The sequence below is a fragment of the Durio zibethinus genome, chromosome 17, assembly GCF_047325235.1.
Source record: "Durio zibethinus cultivar Kanyao isolate XHJ-2024 chromosome 17, ASM4732523v1, whole genome shotgun sequence".
NCBI lineage: Eukaryota > Viridiplantae > Streptophyta > Magnoliopsida > Malvales > Malvaceae > Durio > Durio zibethinus.
The window spans coordinates 1,295,075-1,317,881 of record NC_143178.1 but is presented as its reverse complement, the minus strand read 5'-3'; the positions used below and the strand labels follow the sequence as shown (position 1 = coordinate 1,317,881).

General features: G+C 31.8%; 1 protein-coding gene and 1 long non-coding RNA gene across 3 annotated transcripts; both read left to right on the top strand.

Moving 5' to 3' along the window:
* Positions 1–255: 255 nt before the first annotated feature.
* Positions 256–4,133, top strand: LOC149513935 (uncharacterized). Its single transcript, XR_016328994.1, has 3 exons — positions 256–1,101; positions 1,937–2,000; positions 3,511–4,133. It is a non-coding gene; the product is annotated as an uncharacterized LOC149513935 (long non-coding RNA).
* Positions 4,134–18,378: 14,245 nt separating this feature from the next.
* TRM9 (RNA-binding (RRM/RBD/RNP motifs) family protein) lies at positions 18,379–22,565 on the top strand. Of its 2 annotated transcripts, none has more exons than XM_089745878.1 (8): positions 18,379–18,770; positions 19,186–19,499; positions 19,600–19,695; positions 19,810–19,896; positions 20,376–20,495; positions 20,713–21,003; positions 22,090–22,155; positions 22,233–22,565. In XM_089745878.1, the coding sequence occupies exons 2-8, from the start codon at positions 19,194–19,196 to the stop codon at positions 22,287–22,289; spliced, it is 1,023 nt and encodes a 340-aa protein (XP_089602004.1). In that variant the 5' UTR covers positions 18,379–18,770; positions 19,186–19,193; the 3' UTR covers positions 22,290–22,565. The 2 variants fall into 2 exon arrangements, 1 of the variants encoding a protein (XP_089602004.1); XR_016328992.1 differs by having other exon boundaries at positions 18,481–18,770; positions 22,094–22,155; positions 22,233–22,472.
* Positions 22,566–22,807: the final 242 nt, after the last annotated feature.

Below are 22,807 nucleotides of genomic sequence, written 5' to 3'. Positions count from 1 at the left end.
CACGTTGCACTTACAGCTGCAGTTAGTATGCGGAGCACTCGCACGTGCTCTACTGTAGCTCCACGTCAATCTTCAGTTTTCTAGTGCACTTCGTAATTTCACTCCAATCCACGCCTCATTTTGATTATCCAATCCAACATACGTGAAAACTGTTAACTTGTTGCAGTCTATGTTACTAGCTTTACTCATTTTTGTGTTATAATAAAAAGAAAAAACCCCTAATAATTGAAATTTCAAAGCTTTTGAAGCCAGTTGCGCTTTTTTTAATTTGCCACATTGGACCATCGCGGCCTTTTCTTTTTATTTCCATACGAAAGAGTCGGTAAAGAGACACGTGGAAGGAAGAAATTGGTCTTTTGTGGTTATAAATAACTGTAAAGAAAGCAAAACACATGCGCTTTTTTAGCAAAACAAAACATTTCCGAAAAAGAGCTGGAGCTGTTGATTGATTCAGTTACTGGCGGTCTCTAATTCGCTTGGTGCAGGTCGGGAACTGATTGCCTTGGATTCGATATGATTTAAGCCAGATGGCGGCCCGTGGTTGGAGGAAGCACGAATTGGATCCCGCCTTGCATCAACTGAATCGGAGACCGCGGTGAAGGTTGCATGGATCTTTGCCTTTTTTTTTTTTTTTTTTTCGGTTATGTTCAGATCTCAGGTTGGGATTTTCTAACTTCTTACTTGATTTTCGTAATTCATTTTTGTGATATGCTACTAAATCTACGGATTTAGGAGGACCTTTTGCTTTTAAATTCTTCTGGTTATTATTTTTCCTTCAGTTTTTTTGAATCATTTTCCAATTTCAATACATCAACGGAACTACACGACGAAAAAGAGCAAGAAAGAAAGCTATTATTAGCCATTTACAGATCTATTGCCGGTATATCTTAATGGTGAATATATTTCTTTTCTATTCTTTTTTTTTTTCCTAAGTTTGATTATTAGTGGAATTTATAACTGAAAAAAGAAACTGTGAAATATATTTCAAGCTCGCTTATTTAAATACTAGCAGATACCTGAAGGCAACTACCTTGGCCTATTCATAGTTTATTTCTCTTTGGACGATGCATATGTGGAGACGATGGCAGGGGAATAAGAGAGGTAAAAATTTTTAAATCGCTCATATTTTTCTTATTTAAAAAAATGATGGTATTGTAGTAGTAACAAAAAGGCAAGACTTATTGCGAAATGCTTTTACTTCAATATTGTAATTACTCAATAATCTATCTACATTATGTATATTTATTGAAATTAGTTAATTTCTATATCTTGTTAATTAATGTAACATTCACCATGTTGGTAGCCTTTTATGTTATGTAGGGGCTAACTTTTTCTGATAACTTTATGTATTCGGTCAGAAGTGGTCTACCGTTCTTTTTGGTGAATTTCTTTTCAGGTTTCTGATACCAAAAAAAAAAAAAAAAAAAAAAAATCATTTGAAAGAGAAAGTTAAACTCCTCTTAAATTGATAAAACTTGTTATTGCACTTTATGGGTATAAGAAATTTTCTAATACTAGTTTTCACAATTTTTAATATTTTGTTTATTTAATTAGTCTAGGTTCTTCTACCGAAAAAAGGTTCTATTTCTTATTATTGTTTTTGTTTGAGCATTCTTTGTTGCAATTTAACCATATCCTAGCTAGCCTTTTGGGGAATAAATCTCAGTTGTCACACTAATGCTTTTGTTTATATTGATTCTTTGAATTTGGTCAATTGGTAGGGGGGCCGCGGGGTAGGGTAGCTAAGTTGTCCAAAAATTGCCATTTTAACTTTTGTTTAATCTGAGCTAATTTTAGGATCAGTTTAACCTTATGTTTATGTTGTGTATTTGAAAGTTGGTCCTACCATATGGTTTCTTTAACCGGAATGGCACTTACAAGAAAAACTAGCATGTTTAACTTTTTCTCAACTCTTTTGATCTTTGTAAGTTTGCAGTTGTAGGTTTGTGGGGACATTCCAGCATCATCTCTCCATTGCTTTAAGTGGCCTGGTGTGGTGGGTAAGTAGGGGAGCTTTGTCTATCATTTTGTATGGTCTAAGATGTTTGGGCTTGGCTCTTTAAATTTTAGAGTTACGTAGGATTTGGGTAGACAACAGGCTTTAGGCTTCATTTATTGTTCAATGAGGTTGCATTTCATCCCTGGAATACTAATTAAATTAAGATTCTATCTTTTGTTTTTTTGTCATATTTGGTAGTCCATCTAGATTGATGTCTGGTCTTGACTCTCATTTTTAAATATATTTCTTGATTCTAATTTGATGCAAATTGTTCATTGTGCTGACGTTTTGATTCCGATTGTTTCCTGGAATGTGATTCTAATTTGATTTACTGCAACAAATTTGAAGTTTTGAAAATCATACAAAATGCCATTTAAGGGCCTGAGATTTCTGTGCTCAAGAATATTCCCTATTTCAATTTATTTTTATTTTCCTCGCCTGGCACTCTATAAGCTGTATTATTATCTGCTATTTATTGTTTCATTTAAAGGCTCTGAGATTTACTTGATGGTAGCTATTTGGTGTAAAGTTTAACATTTACGGTTTATGATTTTCAAATTACTTGTAATGACCTTAAAATTTTCAAGAGGTGCTGTACGTTTTTCAATGATTGGATGATTCCCTTAGCAATATATCGAGACACTATAGTGTGTCTGGTTTTTTTTTTTTTTTTTTTTTCTGCTGTTTGGTCTTGCGTTTATAGTTATATTTTTTATATTTTAGCAACTTCAGAAGATGCATAGCTTGAAATTCAATATTATTGGTGAAGACAGCAATTGCTTGTTAGAAATATTCATTGATAGTTAAAACTTGTCTTTTCTAATTTAAGTGCTCGTTGTTTGATTTGTTATGACAACAAATGTGACACCAGAGTATTTGTACATCATACAATTTGAGTTGAGATTAAAATAGACTTATCCAAAAATAAGATGGGTCTATTTTTGGTCTAAATCCATTAAATAAATACATAAATAAAGTGAGCTAGAATAGAGAGATTGTGTTCATACTAGCTGAAAAAGATGAGCATGAATATGGATGAGATTTTGATTAGATTCATCATGTAATCGACAAGAGTAAATGGGTAGATTACATTCACATGCAAATCCCATGATTTTAGCCATGATTCTAGCAATGTAATCTAAAAGTTTTCATACTTGGAGGGATGTTCTTAGCTTATATATTTTCTATTATTCTTTGATAGAAGACAGAATAGAGTTTTTTTTATCTTTAGGTAATCTTCTAGATTATTTTTTTTCAAGTTCTATATCTCTTAGGTGGACTTCTTAGAGTAGTGAACTTTTATTATTCTGTATCCTTGATTAGAATTCTTAGGGTGGTGTTTCTGCATCCCTTAGTTTCTAGTCTTGGTAGTGAATTTTTATTCCTTTTAATCCAATAATCATATTCTATCATTATTCAAATCTTTGTAATTTATTTTCTTTGTGAGTTTTTCTGTTTGCAGTTAATCTCCACATCTTAAACATCAATTTTTGACATCAAATTTGTATTAGAGCTATGGCAGGTTGTCGTCGTCAAGCACCAGCAGAAGAGATTGAAGCCAACGCTAACGTTGCAGCAACCACCAATGTTGACCCAAAAGATGCCTTCATAGAGGAGATGCAGCAACAAATCCTTCAACTACAATATTAGCTGCATATACAAGAAGAAAGAGAGGAGATAATAAGGTAATGAAAGAGAAACGAAGAAAGTGAAGGAGAAACCAAACCATACTATAAAAACAACAGCAATTCTGATTGTAGCACCTTATTTCACCCATGGCAAGTTAGAGACTATCTATGTAAACACCAATTTCAACCTAACATATTCAATCCGAAGATAGAGATTTTTTAGTTTAGGGAAAAGATGCAACCTGAAGAATTCTTAGATTAGCTACACATGGTGGAACGCATATTTGAATACCATGATGCCCCTAAACATCGTAAGGTGAAGCTAGTGGCCATCAAACTCAAAAAGCATGCATCATTTTGGTGGGATAATCTGAAAAAGTAAAGGGAAAGATAAGGTAGGAGAAAAATTATAACTTGAGAGAAAATGAAAAAGAGTTGAAGAAAAAGTATCTCCCAGATAACTTTCGATAAGATATCTCTTTTATGCTTAATAACTTGAAGCAAAAAGATCTATCAGTAGAGAAGTATACAACTGAGTTTAAGATCTATCAGTAGAGAAGTATACAACTGAGTTTGATCATCTCATATTAAAATATGAATTGATGGAATAGGAAAAATAGAGTATCTTAGAGGATTGAAGATTGAAATAGCTAATGTGGTACTACAACCTTATTAAACTTTCAATGATGTATGCAAGCTTGCCCTTAAGGTAGAGAGACAACAAAAGGAGACCTGTGATAGCAACTTGAGATTTGAGTCCCGAATAGGCAAGCCTCAGTCTAGTGCATAGATCAAAAAGTGTTTTAAATGTCAAAAGCTTAGACACATTGCCCTAGAATGCCTAAATAGAAAGATTATGACTCTAATGGAGGAAAACTTGAAAGAAAATAAAAAGGAGCTAGCAGAAGAAGATCAAAACCTTGAAAAGAAAAAAGAGGTAACCTATGGCGATTGTAGAGCATCCTTAGTTATACAATGCAGCCTGAGTATTGCACTTGCTAAGAAAGAAGATTGGTTACGTAAAAATATATTTCACAATCGATGTACTGCCCATGAAAAGGTATGTGATGTTATAATTGATAGTAAAAGTTTTAAAAATGTTGTTTCTACCTTTATGGTTTAGAAATTAGGCCTTAAGGCAATAGATCACCCCCAACCATATAAGCTGTCTTGATTACAAAAAGATGATGAAATCAAGGTTAGCAAGAGGTGTTTAGTTCTTTTTTTCATAGAAAAATAATACAAGGATGAAGTGTGGTATAATATAGCCTCGATGGATGCTTGTCGTTTATAGTTCAGAAGACTTTGGCATTGTGATAAGAAGGTTATTTATGATGGTTACTGCAACACTTGCACATTTATGAATGATGGATACAAAATCATACGAGGCCTTACCAAGCCCATGGTGATGTCTAAACCAACCAAAGGAAAAAGAAGCAGCTTGTTTACTAAGGCCAATTATAGAAAAAAATTAAGATGAGTGGTACTATGTATGCACTGGTGTTGATTAAGAAAAATAAAAATAATGAAGAGCCATTTGCAGTGATACAACCATTATTGGTAGAATTTCAAGATGTTGTTCAAGAGAAGTTACCAGTTGGTTTATCACCAATGAGGGACATTCAACATTGCATAGACCTTATCCCAAAAGCCGTTCTACCCAACATTTTGAAATTATTCTTGATAAAAATACAATATGTCTTTTAGATTTAATTTAACTTTATGCTAACTAGAATTTTGATAGAGATGTAAAAAAAAGAGTCAAGAGTATCAAAATATTTCATGAACAGGCTTAAAATAGAATTTTACAGAAAAATGAAAAATATAAAATGACAATAATCATGTATCGAAGACATATGAAGTTCAAAAAATGTGATTTGATATGGATTAACTTGCAAAAAAAAGAGATTTTCTTTAAGAAAATTTGGCAAATTACAACCCAAGATAGATAGTCTATTTAGAGACCTCCAATGTATTAGAGAGAATGCCTACAAGATAAAGCTTTTTGACATTTATGAAGTGTCTTTCACCTTTAATGTTACTGTTGATTTGTCATCTTATTATGGAGATAATACTAGTTCAGACTTGAGGACAAGTCTTTTTCAATCAGAGGAGATTGACATCGAAGTGTCTACACATCATACAACTTGAACTGAGATTAAGGCAGACTTACCCAAAAATAAGATGGGCCTATCCTTGATCCAAATTCACTAAATAAATACATAAATAAGGTGGGCTTAAATAAAGAGATTATGTTCACTTCAGATGAAAAAAAAGCATGAATATGGATGGGATTATAGTCATATTCATCTTTATATAATCTGCAAGAGTAAATGGGCAGATTATGTTCACATGCAAATTTCATGATTTTAGGTAAATTCTGGCAATGCAACACAAAAGTTTTCATGCGTTGAAGGATGTTCCTAGCTTATATATTTTCTATTATTCTTTGGTAAAAGGCATAATAGAGTTTTCTTTATCCTTAGGCAATTTTCTAGATTTTTTTTCAAGTTCTATATCTTTTAGGTGAATTTCCTAGAATGGTGAACTTTTATTATTCTGTATCCTTAATTAAAATTCTTAGGGTGGTATTTTTGTATCCCTCAATTTTTAGTCTTGGTGGTGAACTTTTATCCTTTTTAATCTAATAATCATATTCTGCCATTATTCAAATTCTTATAAATTATCTTCTTTATGAGTTTTTCTGTTTGCAATTAATCTTCATATCTCAAATATCAATTCTCAGCATCAAAATGTCTTGTTTGAATTGTTCATTTAATTGGCACTAAGTGTGGTCATCTTTAGAAATTAGTGTAGACACACCGTTTGGGGTATTTTTTAATTTGTTAACCTTGAATTGATCTTTATTTTGAAATGATAAAACATTAAGCTAAATAAGCTTGATCAAGATTTTGAAAAAGATTTATTTAGTACATTTTCTTAAGTTTTATATTTTGGTACTAAATAAATAATATGATTTTCAAAGCTTAAACAAACCTTTCTTTGTTTTCATATTTCTCAAACCAAATCTACCTTTAAAGATTATTTTTTTGAGCTTAAATGAAAGTTTAATTATTGCTTTTAAAGTGAACTTATTCATTTTTGACTTAATACAATTTTGACAATATTAGTTTTGAGAAATAGATTAACTTAAGAAAGCTATTTTACAAGAACAAAGTTTTTCAACATTCAAATTATTTTATTTTTCTGTATTAATTCATAAGGTTTTAATATTTGAATTTTGTATGGTTAGAAAGCTCTTTGAGTATACTTTCTAATGAATTAAACAAAATCAAAATTCAAATTTTTTAAGAAAAGATTTTGAATTTTTACTAGATACTCCACAGTTGTCAAAAAAACTGCATAATGGGTAAATTTGAAAATTCACTATAATTTTTACTCAATTAATTAGGTGATAAATTTTATATGGATAGAAAGCCCTTTAAGTCTAGTTTCTAAATCTTTAAATGGTTTCTGATTTGGATTTATATAACTCAAGATATAATCAAATAAGTAAGTTGAGTGCAAAACAAGAGACAACCACCTAGCCATTGACAGGATCAATCCCCTCATGGAAGGGATCAATTGGGTTGTATTTTTTAAGCATGAAATGGCATAAAACTTGAACCAATCGATCCCTTCAAGGAAGGGATCAATCGGGTCTGGGTGAAATCACACCAACGGCTATTTTTTCATGCATTCAATGGCTACTTTCACTTCCCAAGCTTCCCTAACGGCTACTTCTTCAATTTCTCTATAAATTGGGCACTCCAACACACCAAGAGGATGGATGAATCAAGAGAACAAGAGCCAACAAGCCATATTTTTATTTTCTCAAAAAATTAAGAGTTTTTAGAGCTTCAAAGTCCATATCTTTGTATTTATTGTATCCAAATTATATTTATTGTTCATTCATCATTTTCTTGTACTTAAACTTAGCAAACACTTAGCCTTAGAGAGGTTGTTGTATTGTTTGCAAAATTACATTTGATATACAAGGGTGGAAGAGAACAAGAGGTGAGGGATCTTCTTGATATTGTAAGGGTAGAGGTTGTTATCTAAGCATTGAAAAAAATATAGAGATTTAGTACAAGATAGGTTTGTATCTTGTAAGAATTTTTTTTCAATTAGTGGATTGAAGCCTTGGTGTGGACAACTAAGATAGAGGATGTAGATGCCTTGTGGAGAAAGGCCAAACCTCTATAAATAATTGTGTTTGATTTTTCTATCCCTATCTCTTTACAATTTATTATTGTTTACATTTGATTTTAGGTTCATTAATTGTTATTGTTTGTATTATATCTTCATCAAAAGTGCTTATTGTTTTAATTTCTATTCAATTATATTGAAATCATTTGTTTGGAAAGAATTTGGAGAAATCCAATTTACCCCCCTATTGGATCACCATTTCACTTATTAAGCTACCATAATTTAATTTTAAAATTTTAGTATTTTGTTTAGTTTAAGATTATTTATTTTGTTAATTAATTGATTTATGGGTTTTTTTAAAGAAAAAAAGAAAAGTTTGATTCGGTTTGAAGTCTAGTGTTTTAATTGAATAAAAGAATGTATTGATTTAAGAGGTGGACTTAGATTAAAAATCTAAAATTGACTTTGATTAGGAGATTAAAACTAAATAAACCTTTTTTTTTATTGTGATTTGAATTAGAGGCCTACAAAAAGATCCCATTAGAATCAATTGAATACAATCAAGAATCAATCAGAAAAATTAAAAAAAAAAGAGTAAACAAAAAAAGTAAAAAAATTAGAGGTTTTTTTATATAATTTTTTTTAGTGTTTTGAGTTTAGATAATTAGAATTTTTGTTTGAGAGTTCTGTATTGGAGAAAGGGATTGAGAAAAAAATACAAAAGAGAGGCATTCAACAAAAAGTTTTGATAGTAAAATTTTTTAGAGTTTCGGGTATATATTTTTTAAGTTTTTATTTGATTTTTGTTTTAAAAAAAAAAAGACAATCACCACAGGCGATGGGTGTTAGCGAAGCCATAGGTTGTTTTGTATAGAAACAAGAAAGAAGACAAGATAATTTTTATTTTTTTATATATTTATTATGTTATTTAGTTATTTCTTTTTTTTTCTTTTATGCATATTTAAAATAAATTTTTATAATAAATTCATGATTCCTACCAAATGAGTAAATGATTAAATATTGAATTATGAATTTTACCAAATAATTGGAGAATTTCATAATGAATTTTTGAAAAATAATTTTTCAATCCTACCAAATGATTGAAGGATTTAAATTTTGGTTAAATCTTACCAAACTATTAAAAGATTTAATAACTTTTTTTTCAAAAGAAAATTTTGAGGTTTTCAAATAAAAATCTCACAAAATGATTTGAGGATATGCATTAATATAAAATTTTATCAAACGATTTGAGAATTTTATTATTTGATTTCAAAAAATAATTTCTCAGAACATATGTTAATGAATCTAACAAGAGAGTTTATTTAGAGTGGGGTACGAGTCTCCATAAAATACTCTTGAAGTGAGGAACTTGTTTTAAATCACTACCAAATGATTAGAGTAATTTTAAGATCAATTTTCAATAATTAAATTTACTTGAGAAAAATTCAAAAATATTTTAAAGCTTGAATAATATAAAATCAAATTGGTACCATCATTTGATAGGCGTTGTGAGGCTATTATAACTTTTTTCGCACGTAATTATATTCCCAAATGTAGTATTGGTTTCATAAATATAAAATTTTTCTTTTAAAGATACGTAAGTTAAGTTGAGATTTTTTTTAAAAAAGTGATAGATTGACTTAGGTGACCAATTGGTGATGACTCCATAAAGTTAGATCTAGTGATAAGTCTATGGATCTATACAATATGATAATTAGTATTAACTAACTAAAAAATTTCCCTCCCTCTTTTTCAGTTGCTAAGAAATGTCTCAATCATTCTTGTCTTTGATTTTTTATTGCTAAGTTTGCATTTGTCTTTAACTGCCTCATCTCAAGAAGATCTTTACACTTATTATCAGATTTGTATGTCATGACTTAATTGTGACTTGGTTAAGGTTTTAGGAGTAAGAAGAGAATAGAGGAGAATTGAAAAGATTAAGGAGAGAACAAAAAAGAATTGAGGAGACTAAAAAGAGAATAGAGAGAGATTCAGAGAAGAAATTATCTTTTCCATTCATTAGAGATCAGTTACAGCTATAAATTATTTAAATAAGTTATTATGAAATTGTCATGCAAACTGTAAGAAATACAAACTTGTAGAGTATTACTAGCCATTAGATTAATAATTGACTCTAATCCTAATATATTAATAACCGACATCACCATCTTCTGCCATAGTCCTGCTTATGTCACTATTGCTCTTTTCCATTAAGTTCATCACAATACCTTCCCTTTCACCACATCCTTATCCCCAAGGATCAAAATTGGAAACTATGACTTCAATACTGTATAGTCTTTCCAAGTTGCTTTATTAGGCCCTAAATTCGACCATACCATAAGGAGTTAGGTGACGACCTTATTGTGCCTCTTAACCTTTCATTTATCAATCACAGTAGCAAGATATATAAGCGATTGTCCATCCTCATTAGTTTCTGGTAGAGCTAGGTTAAGAACTACTTTGTTTCCTATTTTTTTTTTTAAGAAATTGACATGAAACATTGGATGAATCTTAGAAGTATGAGGTAATTGTAATTTATAAACAACTGAACCAATTTTGGCTAATATAGGATAAGGACCATAATATCTTAATGAAAGTTTTAAACTCTTTCGAAGCACCAAAAGGTTTGTTTTTAAGGCTGAAGTTTTAAATATACTTCATCTCCCACCTGAAATTATCTTTCACTTCTTTTCCTGTCAGCATACAATTTCATCCTCTATTGAGCTTTATTCAACTGATCAACCATCAACCTATTGACTTGTTCTTTATCTTTCAGTAATTACTCCACATTCATTATCTTTGCTTGACTACTTGCATCCTATGCTAAGGTTGGTGGTTTATAATCATACAAAGCCTAAAATGGAGACATTCCCAAATAAGTGTGATAGCTTGTATTATACCACCATTCGACTAATGGTAGCCATCGAACCTAACTTTTAGGCTTAAAAAAATACATACACCGTAAATACTGTTTCAAATACTAATTAACTTTATCGGGTTGCCCATCAGATTTTGGATAATAAGTTGTACTCAAATGAATAGTAGTTTCTAATAATTTTATCAACTCCTGCCAAAATAGACTAGTGAAGACTAGATCCTTATAAAAAATAGTAATTTTAAAAGTCTCATATAGTTTATGAACTTAGTTGAGATATATTTGAGCAACTTTCATAACTATAAAAGGATGAGACAAATGAAAAAAGTGACTATACTTAGTGAATTTATCCACTATCACCATAATACAGTTAAATTTTTTAGATAAGGGTAACCTTACAATAAAATCCATGCTAATTACATCCCAGGCTTACTGTGGTATATGAATTGGTTGCAGAAGACTAGGATAAGAAATATGCTATTTTTTGTTCCTTTGATAGGTATTATACTATTGGATATACTTACATACTTGTTTCTTTATCCCATGTTAATAAAAATTCAATTTAAGTTTGTGGTAGGTGGCTTGAATTTTTTAATGCCCCCTTGAGGTAAATCATGCAAGGCTTGCAAATTTTTCTCTTTTAACTATCCACTATTACCTACATACATTTTTTTTTAAAATCTTAAAACTCTATTATTGAATGAATAGTAAGAATTATCAAGAAGATGGATGATAAAAGCCTTAATTTGCTCATGTGCCAATATATCACCATTATAACTATACTCTATCTCTTTCACCCATTCTGGTATAAATGTAGTGGATTACAAGTTATAGCTTTGTATTTCCTCCTTATATTGCTTGTATAGGGCATCTACTGCTATATTCATCCTATTTTTTCTATACTGTATAGAGTAATCTAGCTTAAGTAATTTGGTTGGTCCTCTTTTTGGAATGGTGGTGGTCAACTTCGATTCAAGCAAATATTTTAAGGTTTCATGATATGTCTTGATAATGAATGGTTGTCCTTTCAAGTAATGTCTCCATTTTGTTACTGTCATTAGTATGGCTAGATACTTTTTTTCATAAATAGAAAGATTTTTGTGTCTAGTACCTAGAGCCTTACTTAAGTAAGCTATTGGCTTTCCATCTTAAAACAAAATGGCTCCAATCCCATTGTTGCTAGCATTAGTTTCTAATATAAAAGGTTTATTGAAATCAGACAATGTTAGGATAGAGGCAAAACACATAACCTTCTTGAGTCGATTGAAAGCTGATATTATTGTAGATGTCCGCTTGAACCCATTTTTTTAAGCATATCTGTCAATGGCTTATTGATTTCTCCATAGCTTTTTATGAACTTCCTATAATATCTAGTCAATCCAAGAAATCCCCTCAAAAACTTAAGGCTCTTAGGTTATAGCCAGTTTTGCATTATTTCTATCTTAGCAAGATCTGTAGATACCCTTTCAAGTGATATGATATGCCCTAAATATTCAACCCATCTTTGACCTAAAAAATACTTGCTTCTTTTTGCATATAGTTTGTTTTTTCTTAGTATTATAAATACAATGTTTAAATGTTCTTTATGTTCTCTCAAGTTAGAACCATAAACAAGAATATCAGCATAAATTTTCTCAAATAAGGAGCAAATAAATCATTCATGAGAGAGTGAAAAGTTACAAGTGCATTGGTAAGTCCAAATGGCATTACCTTAAATTCATAATGTCCTTAATGAGTTTTGAAGGCTATTTTATAAATGTCATCTTCTTTCACCCTTATCTATCAGTATTTTGATTTAAAGTTTATTTTTTAAAAGTAATTGGCTTTTTTTAGCTTATCCAAGAGGTTTTCCACTATAGGTATAGGGAATTTATTTTTCACTGTCACTGCATGTAATTGTTTGTAGTTGATACACATCCTCCAAGTGCCATAATTCTTTTTAATTAACAAACATAGAGAAGCAAATGGGGTTTTACTGGCTTGTATGACATAGGAAGATAACATTTCTACTATTTACCTTTTAATCTCATTCTTCTGATAATGGTTAAATTAGTAAGGTATTAGGTTAATAGGTTGAGAGCCTGGTTTCAAGGGTATGCTATGATTTTACACTTTCTCTGGTGGTAATCTTGTAGGGTCTTTGAATATATTCTCGCAGAAAGCTATTATTGGCTCAAGCACAGCTGGTGTTTCTATATGATCACATTTTCTATTGATCATGAACATTTCTCCCAACATCTCAAAATCCTTGTAGGCTGGCTTCCGTAATTTATCTCCAAAAATAAGCTTTAGGCTAACTTTAATGAGACCACCTTTTAATGTAACTTCTTGTCTTTCTTTTTTGAAACTCACTGACATGTCACTGAAATCAAATACAAAAGGACTATATTTCCTTATCCAATCAACTTCAAGCACCGTGTCACTGCCTCTTATTGCCAAAACTCTTAGATCATGAGTAAATTTATGCCCCTACATTATCCATTCAAGCTGTTTACATTTGGCTGTGCTATCAACCTTTCACCATTAGCTATAGTTATAGCCAAAAGATTAGTACACATCAATTCCATCCCATCTTTAGCCAATTTAAGGGTCATAAAACTATGAATACTTCTGTTGTCTATAAGTATATTCAAAGGTTTTCCCTTCACATTCTTTTGTATCCTTAATGTGTTTTACCTAATGCTACCTGTTGAGCATTAATAGAGATTTCCAAATTACTTAGTCTATTTCATTGTGGATATCCTGACTATTGTCAATTTGTTCCTCATTATCCTTATTTTTTTTTTGAAAATTCCTCTACCATGATGGAGTTCAACTGTTTGTTCTTGTAAATATGGCAAGAAAAAATTTTTTCACCGCATTTAAAGCATAAGTTTTGCAATCTTTTTTGCTCCAAAAGAGTTTGCTTTTGTGCTGTATTGAGGGTGACTTTTTATGGTTGGGACCAAGGGTTATAAGGGTTCTTGAAAAGAGTACAAATGTTATTGGTGGAACTCGGTTTAGTAGGTGGTTTGTTTTTTTTTTATTCAACTTCCAAGGCTAGCTGGTGTACTTAGCTTGCCTATAGGCTGTCGCCAAGTCTGAGGCTCACTAGCCTTTACTCTTGGTTTGAGATCTTCTTTTAGGCCACTTATAAAACTGGATACAAAATATAACTCATCCAAATGAAGGTTATTCTAAAGCATGAATGGCTTAAGCTCTTCAAATTTCTCTTGATATTCTTCCATTATGCTCTTTTGAGTCAGCTTGTTGAATTTTTCAGTCACGTCTGAACAAGTCTTCTCATAAAATCTCTAGCAGAGATCATTAGAAAATTTTTGCCATGTAAATCTTGAGTTCTGCATCAAGTATCCATCAAACCATATTTTTGCTCTACTAGTTAAATACATAGCAGTTATCTCCATTTTTTTGATGATCTGACACTCCAAAAATGGTAAAATACTTTTGACATTTTCTTAACCATCATTTAGGATTCTCACCTTTAAATAATGGAAGTTTGATTTTTGGTCGAGGGGTAAAAGTATTTAAGCCTAGAGGGTAGTTGGTTCTAGATGAAGCTTCAATATGTTTGCCTGCCATCATGCTATTATGTATATTATTAAAGTTATTGTCCTGTTGAAGTTTGGGTAATAACCTTGGATCATCAAGCTTATAACTAAGCTTATTATATTTATCAATAATAGTTATCTTAATAGGATTCTTACCCTCCCTTTTAGTTTGCACTAATGGAGCCAAATGAGTACTACCAACATGCTCATTTCCTCTTAGATTTAGCTGGGTTGGAGATTCCCTTTTCTGCAATAAGGATTCCAGCATCTTGGTCAAACTATTGTGATTCTTAGCCATTTTGATTTCCAACTCTTTTTTTTTTATCTTCCCATAATTTTGACATGGAAGTCTGTGTTGCCTTCATGTCCTCCAACTGCGTCAAGATATTCTGAACTTGTTCATGTAAACTATTCAACCGAGTGCCTTTAGCCATGGAGAGTTGTTTCCTAGTCTTTCCAAATGTTGATATGAGATCGCAACAGGCTCTGAAACCAATTTATCACGATTTAGTTGTGACTTGATTAGGGTTTTAGGATTAAGAAGAGAATATAAGAGAATTGAAAAGACTAAGTAGAGAATAGAGAAGAATTGAAGAGACTAAGAAGAGAATAGAGAGGGATTCAAAGAAGAAATTATCTTTTCCATTCATGAAAAATCAGTTACAATCATAAATTATTTAAATAAAGTTATTGTGAAACTATCATGTAAACTGTAAAAAATACAAATTTGTAGAGTATTACTAGTCACTAGATTAATAACTGACTCTAACCCCAAAATATTAATAACTGACATCACCATCTTCTATCATAATCCTGCTCATGCCACTATTGCTCTTTTCTATCAAGTTCATCGCATTATAATTCCTGTCCTTAATGATAATCACCATAGTGATCTCATTAATGGATAAATAGTTTCTACTGGGTATATATTGACATATTTGCTCATGAAAACAGACCTTTTATTCCTCATGTGTTGATATCCAGAGGTGGAGCCATTTGTCAATCAAGTCAATCAATGTCTGAGGGCCGCTACGATGACCTTTCCAAATTTGTCAATAGAATGCTTTTGTCTCTTTATCCAGTCATCATTCTTGCTTCAAATTTTCAACATAACTTTTGTTCTTTTATTGTCTTCTTCTTCGTGGCTGAAGGTTCAAAATCGTTAGCATCATCCTTACGATAGGTGTCCCGTCCACCCAAAGTTCATGTTTGACAAATTGAAGATATTAGTGCCAGAACAGTCCACTATGTAATTTCGAAAATGATAGTGAGAAGATGTGAAACTGTGAAAAGGTACGGGGATTATATTGGACCTTGTGATATGGATGTTTTCTCTATGGGAAGAGAGATATAAACTGATGAGACAATTGTCATTAGCTTATTCTCACATTTTTAGAATTTGCCTGCCTCTCTTCCCCTGTTTTAAAATTTAGCATTTTACAATTTCTCAAGTTTGTTTACATGCAGGTCCTGTGTATTGATGCATGTATATGCAAGTTTAAATCAAAGCATCTTTGCTTGGTCAGGATAAATCTAGTGAATGCATCCAGCCTAGTGTATTGCTTGGAATTAGAATCCTTCCCCTAATTTTTGTCGGCATTATTGTTGACACATTATCTTGTGTTATTAATGTCCTTGTTGTAGATATAAGTAATGAAGTAACAAGTCATTACTGTGGAATGTATTGGCATTTATCACAGATGCCAAGGACAGACGGAGGAGGATTCTTGGTTAGTTGTTCTCACTTGAAATGATGCCTTTTTTTTTTTTTTTTAATTTCTGCTGTCCTTTATTTGAAAATTGTTAACTGGGAAAAAAAGTCCCCCTTTAATGTTTATTTCAAGCAAATTTCCATTGAAACTGCTTTACCGTTGGTCTTTATGATGGATATGGCTGGCGTTTTGTTTGGGACCATGTCATGAATTTTCAATTTTGTGACCTTTGCAACTGTGGCCTGGCCCTTAGTTTCTCCGATTTAGTTTTGTGCAGCTAGGTTTATGTAACTGTTGCTTTAGAGTCATCTTTGAAGTTGACATGAAGAACCACGGATGCACAAGTTTTTTTTTTTTTTTTTAAGCTGATTGTCAGTACATTCGCCGACAATTGTCTTGACAATTGGCTCAAAATGAAAAAGGGGTGGAAGAAGAAGCCGTGATATAAACTTAGAAGTTGGAAATTGAGAGGAATACTGTAGTCTTAAGAGGTTGAAGCCTCAGGTAGAATAGTGGCTGTGGAGTTAGATTGATTAATCAGGAAGTTGCTTGGTTTCATTTATTTACTGTTATAATTCAAATGACAGAATCTAAGCTGATTGATTAAGAGTTGAGACTTTTACAATGCATACAATGAATGAGGTGGTAGAATAAACTGAACGAATTTGAGATAAATATATAAATTGGTATGCTAAATGATAATTATTTTTGTTAGAAACTATATATATTTTGATGATATGCTTTCCTTTTGAGATGATTTTTTTTTTAGAAAAAATGTAAGAAGCCAGTGGCGGATCATATGGTAGCTAAGGGTCGACCAAAAGTTAACAATTGAGTTCAACATCTTTGCGGCGGATGCCACAAGAGTTGGGTCGCAGACGTGGACTTTCGATGGGGCAAGGCCGTTTACGGTGGTCCAACTGGGGCTATATCTCCTATAAGGCTCTATGCAAAAAGCAAACAAACTAATAATAAGAAGCGGAAAGAATTGCTTTTCCGAATATAGATTGTGGTGCTGAAGCCCTTCCGGATATATGCCAGAAAGACTTGGAAAATTGTAGTCTAGAAAATGGGCCTCTTCTGCTTAGGTGTAACTGAGGGGCCTCATGGTTACCAACACCACCTTGGAAGGTAATGGGCCATACATAAACATAACCATATAGAAAATTTTCTGATGTACAAAAAATTTGCTATCACAGAATGGGTCATGGACTCATGGCTGCCTCCTGGGTGGATTATTAATTTTATCTTTTCCTCCCAAATAAATAAATATATATATTATTTGTAATTAAAAATATGGTGTATCTCATATTAAATAAAAAATATCACTTGTATGTAATTTAGAATAAATTATTTGTTGTTTAAATAATTGAATTAAGTTTTGAAGTTGATCAAGTTATTTGGACTTGATAAAAATTTTTTTACTAGATAAAAAAATTTTAAAAGTCAAAGTTTTACTTGAGTTTGTTTGTTAATTAGATTTTTTAAAAATATTTTATTTATTAATTTTTATAATATTAATAAATTAATATTATTTTTATTTCGAATAAATTTATATGAATAAAAATAATTAAAATAATTATTTATAATAAAATAAAATATCATAATTATTTATAATAAATAATTATTTAAATAATCATAACTATTCAAATAAAAAAATTATGCAGATTATCATAATTTTTAAATAAAAATTTATAAATATTCTCTTATTATAAATAATTTTTTTACATAATCAATTTCATTAATTTTAATTTAAAGAGATTAAAATTTTATTGTATCCTATAAATATAATTATTTTTAGAATAATATTTTTTACATCTCAAAATCATATTTTTTTTTATTATTTTTATTTTCTCAAAATTTTCCACCATAAATGCAACACTAAGTGGGGTTCGAGCTTGGTGCATAGGCATATAAAGGAGTGTCTCCTTGATATGGAAATGGAAGTGTGATTTTCAATGGAGCTTTTGTAAATGATTCTCCCCCTTCCTATTCCCACAATTAAGCTTTGCGAAATAGTACAAGTTTTGATCTCCCTTCTTTACTCTGACTCTCGACTCCTGAGAGTAGTTTACGTTACTTACGTAGCCAGCACAATGCCAACCAAGTTGATATTAATCGGTTCAAATAATAATTTTTTTAAAAAAATTCATTACTTTATTTAAATAAAATTTTATATTTTTATTACATTCAAATACATTATTAACTTTTAATTTATATTTAAATAAATTTTCTAAATAAAATCATTAATATAAATGAATATTTTACTGAAAATAAAAAGTTCATATGAATATAAACGTAAGGATAACAGTTTATTTATATACAATAAAAATTTCAAAAATTATTTAAATAAATTAAATAATCAAAATTTAATTTTTAATACCTCAAATATTAAAAAAATTTTATTTAAAAAAAATCCCATTGCAGAATTTTTAATATATATATTTTCTTCTAGTACATATCTGGTGGATTAGGGAGTTAGATCAGACAAGTAAGTAACCCTCTGTCGTGATCCCTTGTTAAAGTTAAAGGCTTCCATTTGATAATCCGTAAAGGCTAAAGCAATTAAGAAGTTCAGTTGGGCTTTGGGATAATGCTTGGGCTATTTTCAGACTGGTGACTGCTAAGTGAGGAGCCATCGTCACCCAATCCAATCCATCCTCATCAGTCATCGTTTCCGTTTATTAAAGAAGGGTTGGATCTTAGCGGGTTGAGTACGCTGTTCCCACCGTTTGAGTAGGACAACGCCCAGACAAGAGATCAGAGCCGTAACTCCTGCGTTGAAAGTTAAGACATTCGTTCTCAATTACTCCTCTTGCTCGCTGTGCTGTGCTGTGCTCCTTTTGCCAAGAAGTCAAAGTACAAATATGTTCCTCTGCTTTTTCTCTTGTTTAGTCTTTACAAATTAATTCAAACTGGTTCCTGCTGCATGATTTTATTTATTATTTATTTTTTTTGAAAATTTTCTCGTACTAGTCGTATCGTATTGTATCATTCAATGAAAATAACCTTCAATTTGCCCGTCTTTCTTGATTTTGCATCTGCCCCCATAATCCCATTCCCCGTGTTACGTCTATTACATGGAGTGGAACTTGCAAAAATTGGCCTAGTAATTTGTCCACTTTCTCTATGTAACGATCATTTGTTATTTTTCAAATGCTGCATTTATCACTGACACCTCCAATCCCCAGAGCCCAACAAAGAAAACCAAAAAACTAAAAATCACAATGCGACATTTTTTGTATTACTAGGTAAAAATTTTGGATTGTTGTAGGTTTTGAGATGGATTTGCCCAGATTTGTTCGTACGAAAGAAGAAGATGGTGAGTCAAGTCCAAACCTTTATGTGGCAAACTGTGGCCCTGCAGTGGGACTTTCATATGACACCATTGCATCTGTGTTTAGCTCTTTTGGGGAAGTCAAAGGAGTGTTTGCAGCTGATGAAAGTGGTGTTCGCGTCATCGTTTCTTTTCTTGAATCAACATCAGCTCATTCCGCTTTCAAAGCCTTGAATGGGCGGCCTTGTCCTCACCTTGGAGGCCGCTCTTTGCATATCCGTCATTCCATATTGCAACCACCATCTTCCACGGTGTGCATAATCTCACTTGCTTTTCTTGTTTCACACATATGCACTATGAGGTGTACTTTTGTACTTTTCCCCTATATTTAAATGTACCATTTACACTCAGGTCCATGATTCTGTTCCAGTCTCATTAATCGCTTCAGATTTAAACATTCCCGGACTCTACTTGTTCCATGACTTCATCAGTACTAAGGAAGAAGAGGTTAGGATTCCTTTGTACTAATTTATTTTATTAATTATTTATTATGTGATACATGCATTTTCAAGTAGCAGCACCTCCTAGATTGTTGCATAAGATCCTTTTATTTCTCTTCAGGAATTGATTCAAGCTGTTGATATTGGACCTTGGAAAAGCCTTTCGAAAAGGAGGATTCAACACTATGGATATGAATTTCATTATGATGTAAGATGGATGGACTCTCTTTCTGTGTAATATTGTCTACCTTGTTGATATTTCTGATTGAATAAGGTACAAAGATGTGGTGAATACAACATTTGTCCTAAGTTTCATTTTTCAGACTTTTACTATTAGTGAAAATGTCTGATTTGCAATGTTGGAAACACATTTGCTATGGCAGTTTTAATAAGATTGGTTATTATAAGGTATCGCCTTGAGCTCCTGGGTGAAAGACCTATGATTTTGCTACCAAGGGTTAGGATATTCTCTTCTTTACCACTTTGAGTATTTGATTTTTATTGAGCTTTGACTGATTGGTGTAGAGCATATAAACATGTATGAATGTATTGATAGGTAAATGCTGTTTTCGACCTCCTGATACCAGTATGGATTGCTTTATGATCTGATAATTTGCTTGTTAATATAAGAACTATGAAAACTCATATAGCCATCTAACTCCCTATATATCCTTTTTCATGTTACAGACTAGGAATGTTGATGCAAAACAACATTTGGGTGCACTTCCATCATTTGTTTCTTTCATACTCAAGAGGGTTTCATTATTTCCAGACATTCCTGTGAATTTGGTTTTGGACCAATTGACGGTATGTAGTAGCAGGTTTCCATCCTCTTCTTCTTTTTCCTTAAAATTAGACTTTGTAAACCTATTACATATTTACTCTGTTTTGTAATTATACCAAAGATTTCATATTTTTATTTGAAAGAAAGAAAACCTTGATACTATGTCATGGTTATAGATATATAACTTGGAGGGTGGTGATGTTCTTTAAGCAAGACTGAAGATCGGTCATTATCTTACAGGTTAATGAATATCCACCTGGGGTGGGCCTGTCTCCACACATAGACACTCACTCAGCATTTGAAGGATTAATTTTCAGCCTTTCACTAGCAGGGCCTTGCATTATGGAGTTCAGAAGATATACAGCAGGATCATGGATTCCTAAAATCGCCTCAATAAGTGAAATGAAAGTTGAAAACCCTAACCGTTGCACTGAGCTTTCTAGGAAGGCTATCTATCTTCCTCCTCGATCTATGCTCCTTCTATCGGGGGAAGCACGATATGCTTGGCATCATTATATTCCACACCATAAGGTATACTTTACAATTAAATGATTATCAAATACTTTCATTCATGCAAGTTTCTCTTCAAGAGGTTCAGAAATCTTATTTTTACTGTCACCATCATAAAACCTCAAAGATTAGTGCTCCGAGATCAAGAGTCATGAAAACTAAACTAGGAAAAAGAGACAAAGAATCGGGAGAGAGGAAAACTTTTTCCTTCAATTAGGGCTTGGTTGGAAAGTAAAAAAGAATGAACAGAGTGACTAGATCTTTTTCTTCAATCATTGTTTAATTATTTACACTGTAATTCATTTTACTTAAAAATTTGAAAGAAATTAACTTGCAGAATATTTTTGCATAAATTTTTTTTACCTTGAGAGCTGAACCTTTTGAACCAAGGAATTTCAAATCTCTTGCATACACAAATTTGGTCATTCAGTTTGAAAAGTATCCAGAATTCATCACTGCTTCCAGTGAGTGAAATTTGTTCAAGTACCTTCTTTCAATGTTTGAGCACATAGACTGGTTGCCAAGGGTCTGTTAGCACTATTTTGAGGTTTTTAATTGTATATGAGCTGCATTCTAATTAAAACAGATGTTAATAATCACTGTATCTTAGTAATCATTCTAAGTGTTAACCAGGCTGTTTCTAGTCAAAACATAGCATGCTAAGGCATGAACCTTAGGGAAGAAAGCACATCATTTTCCATTTGACTGATATATGGCAGAATTTGAAAAGGCCTGTAATTTGGATAGAAACAAGAAAGGAATCTTGAAATCTATAGCATTTCTTCTCGGTGATGCTTGAAGATCTTCCTACCAATTATATAAGTTTTTGTTTTTAATTCATTTTAAAGAAAATTTTAAGTAAGATGGACTGTTGTGATCAGGTCATAGTTTTCTCAATAATAGAAAAAGGGGAAACCTCCCAGCTCTGCATCTTTCTTTTTGCTTAAATACCTATAATTTCTCTTTGACTGTTAGATATTTGTATTACTGGGCATGTAATACCTCTGATGGCATTTGAACTGTCCATTGGCTTGCATGCATTGAAACATTTTTGCATCATTATTTATCTTCTGTGGACTTGGAAGTCCCTTAATCCTGAATTTGCAGATAGACAAGGTGAAGGAAACTATTATCAGAAGGGGTTCAAGAAGAGTATCTTTCACATTTCGTAAGGTGAGTTTTAGGCTGTGGTGAATCATTAGATTTTAGGTGGAGAAACTTGAATTGAATGCCTTCTTTCCTGCCTGCAGGTAAGAAGAGGTCCTTGCCAATGCGAATTTCCCCAATACTGTGACTCTCAAAGATAAGAGGCTGATTTCTTAATGAACCCGAAGTTACAACTGACAATGGACAACCTCATGTTTTCTCTCAAACAAGGATACAACTCTATGTAGGATTTTTAGTCTGGGATTTGGACAGTGTAGTGTAGGACATGTGCATGTATTAGATTCTTTTGCATTATTGCATTAGCTGGTATTTCTCTGAATTAACGCTGGTTTTTACGTTCTGTTCATTTTTTTTTTTTAATATTCATTCTTACCTGAGATTTTTTTAAAAATTAAATAATCTATTAATGTTGTTTCCGTTGTGATCACAATATATTGATATTGACTTGTACGAGGGGTAAGCAATTAATAATTTTCTTCTGCACTATAAATCATGGTAATATATATAGTAGCTAATTACTTTTTGCAACAGTAGCTGTGTATGGTTCTCTCAAATACTCCTACCTCTGGTCTCAAGGCCATCAACCCTCCTTCCTCGGTGTTTTCTGTGGTGATGGTGTTTGTTTTCGGTTCCAATGGCTGGAGGAGTTCTTTGCATG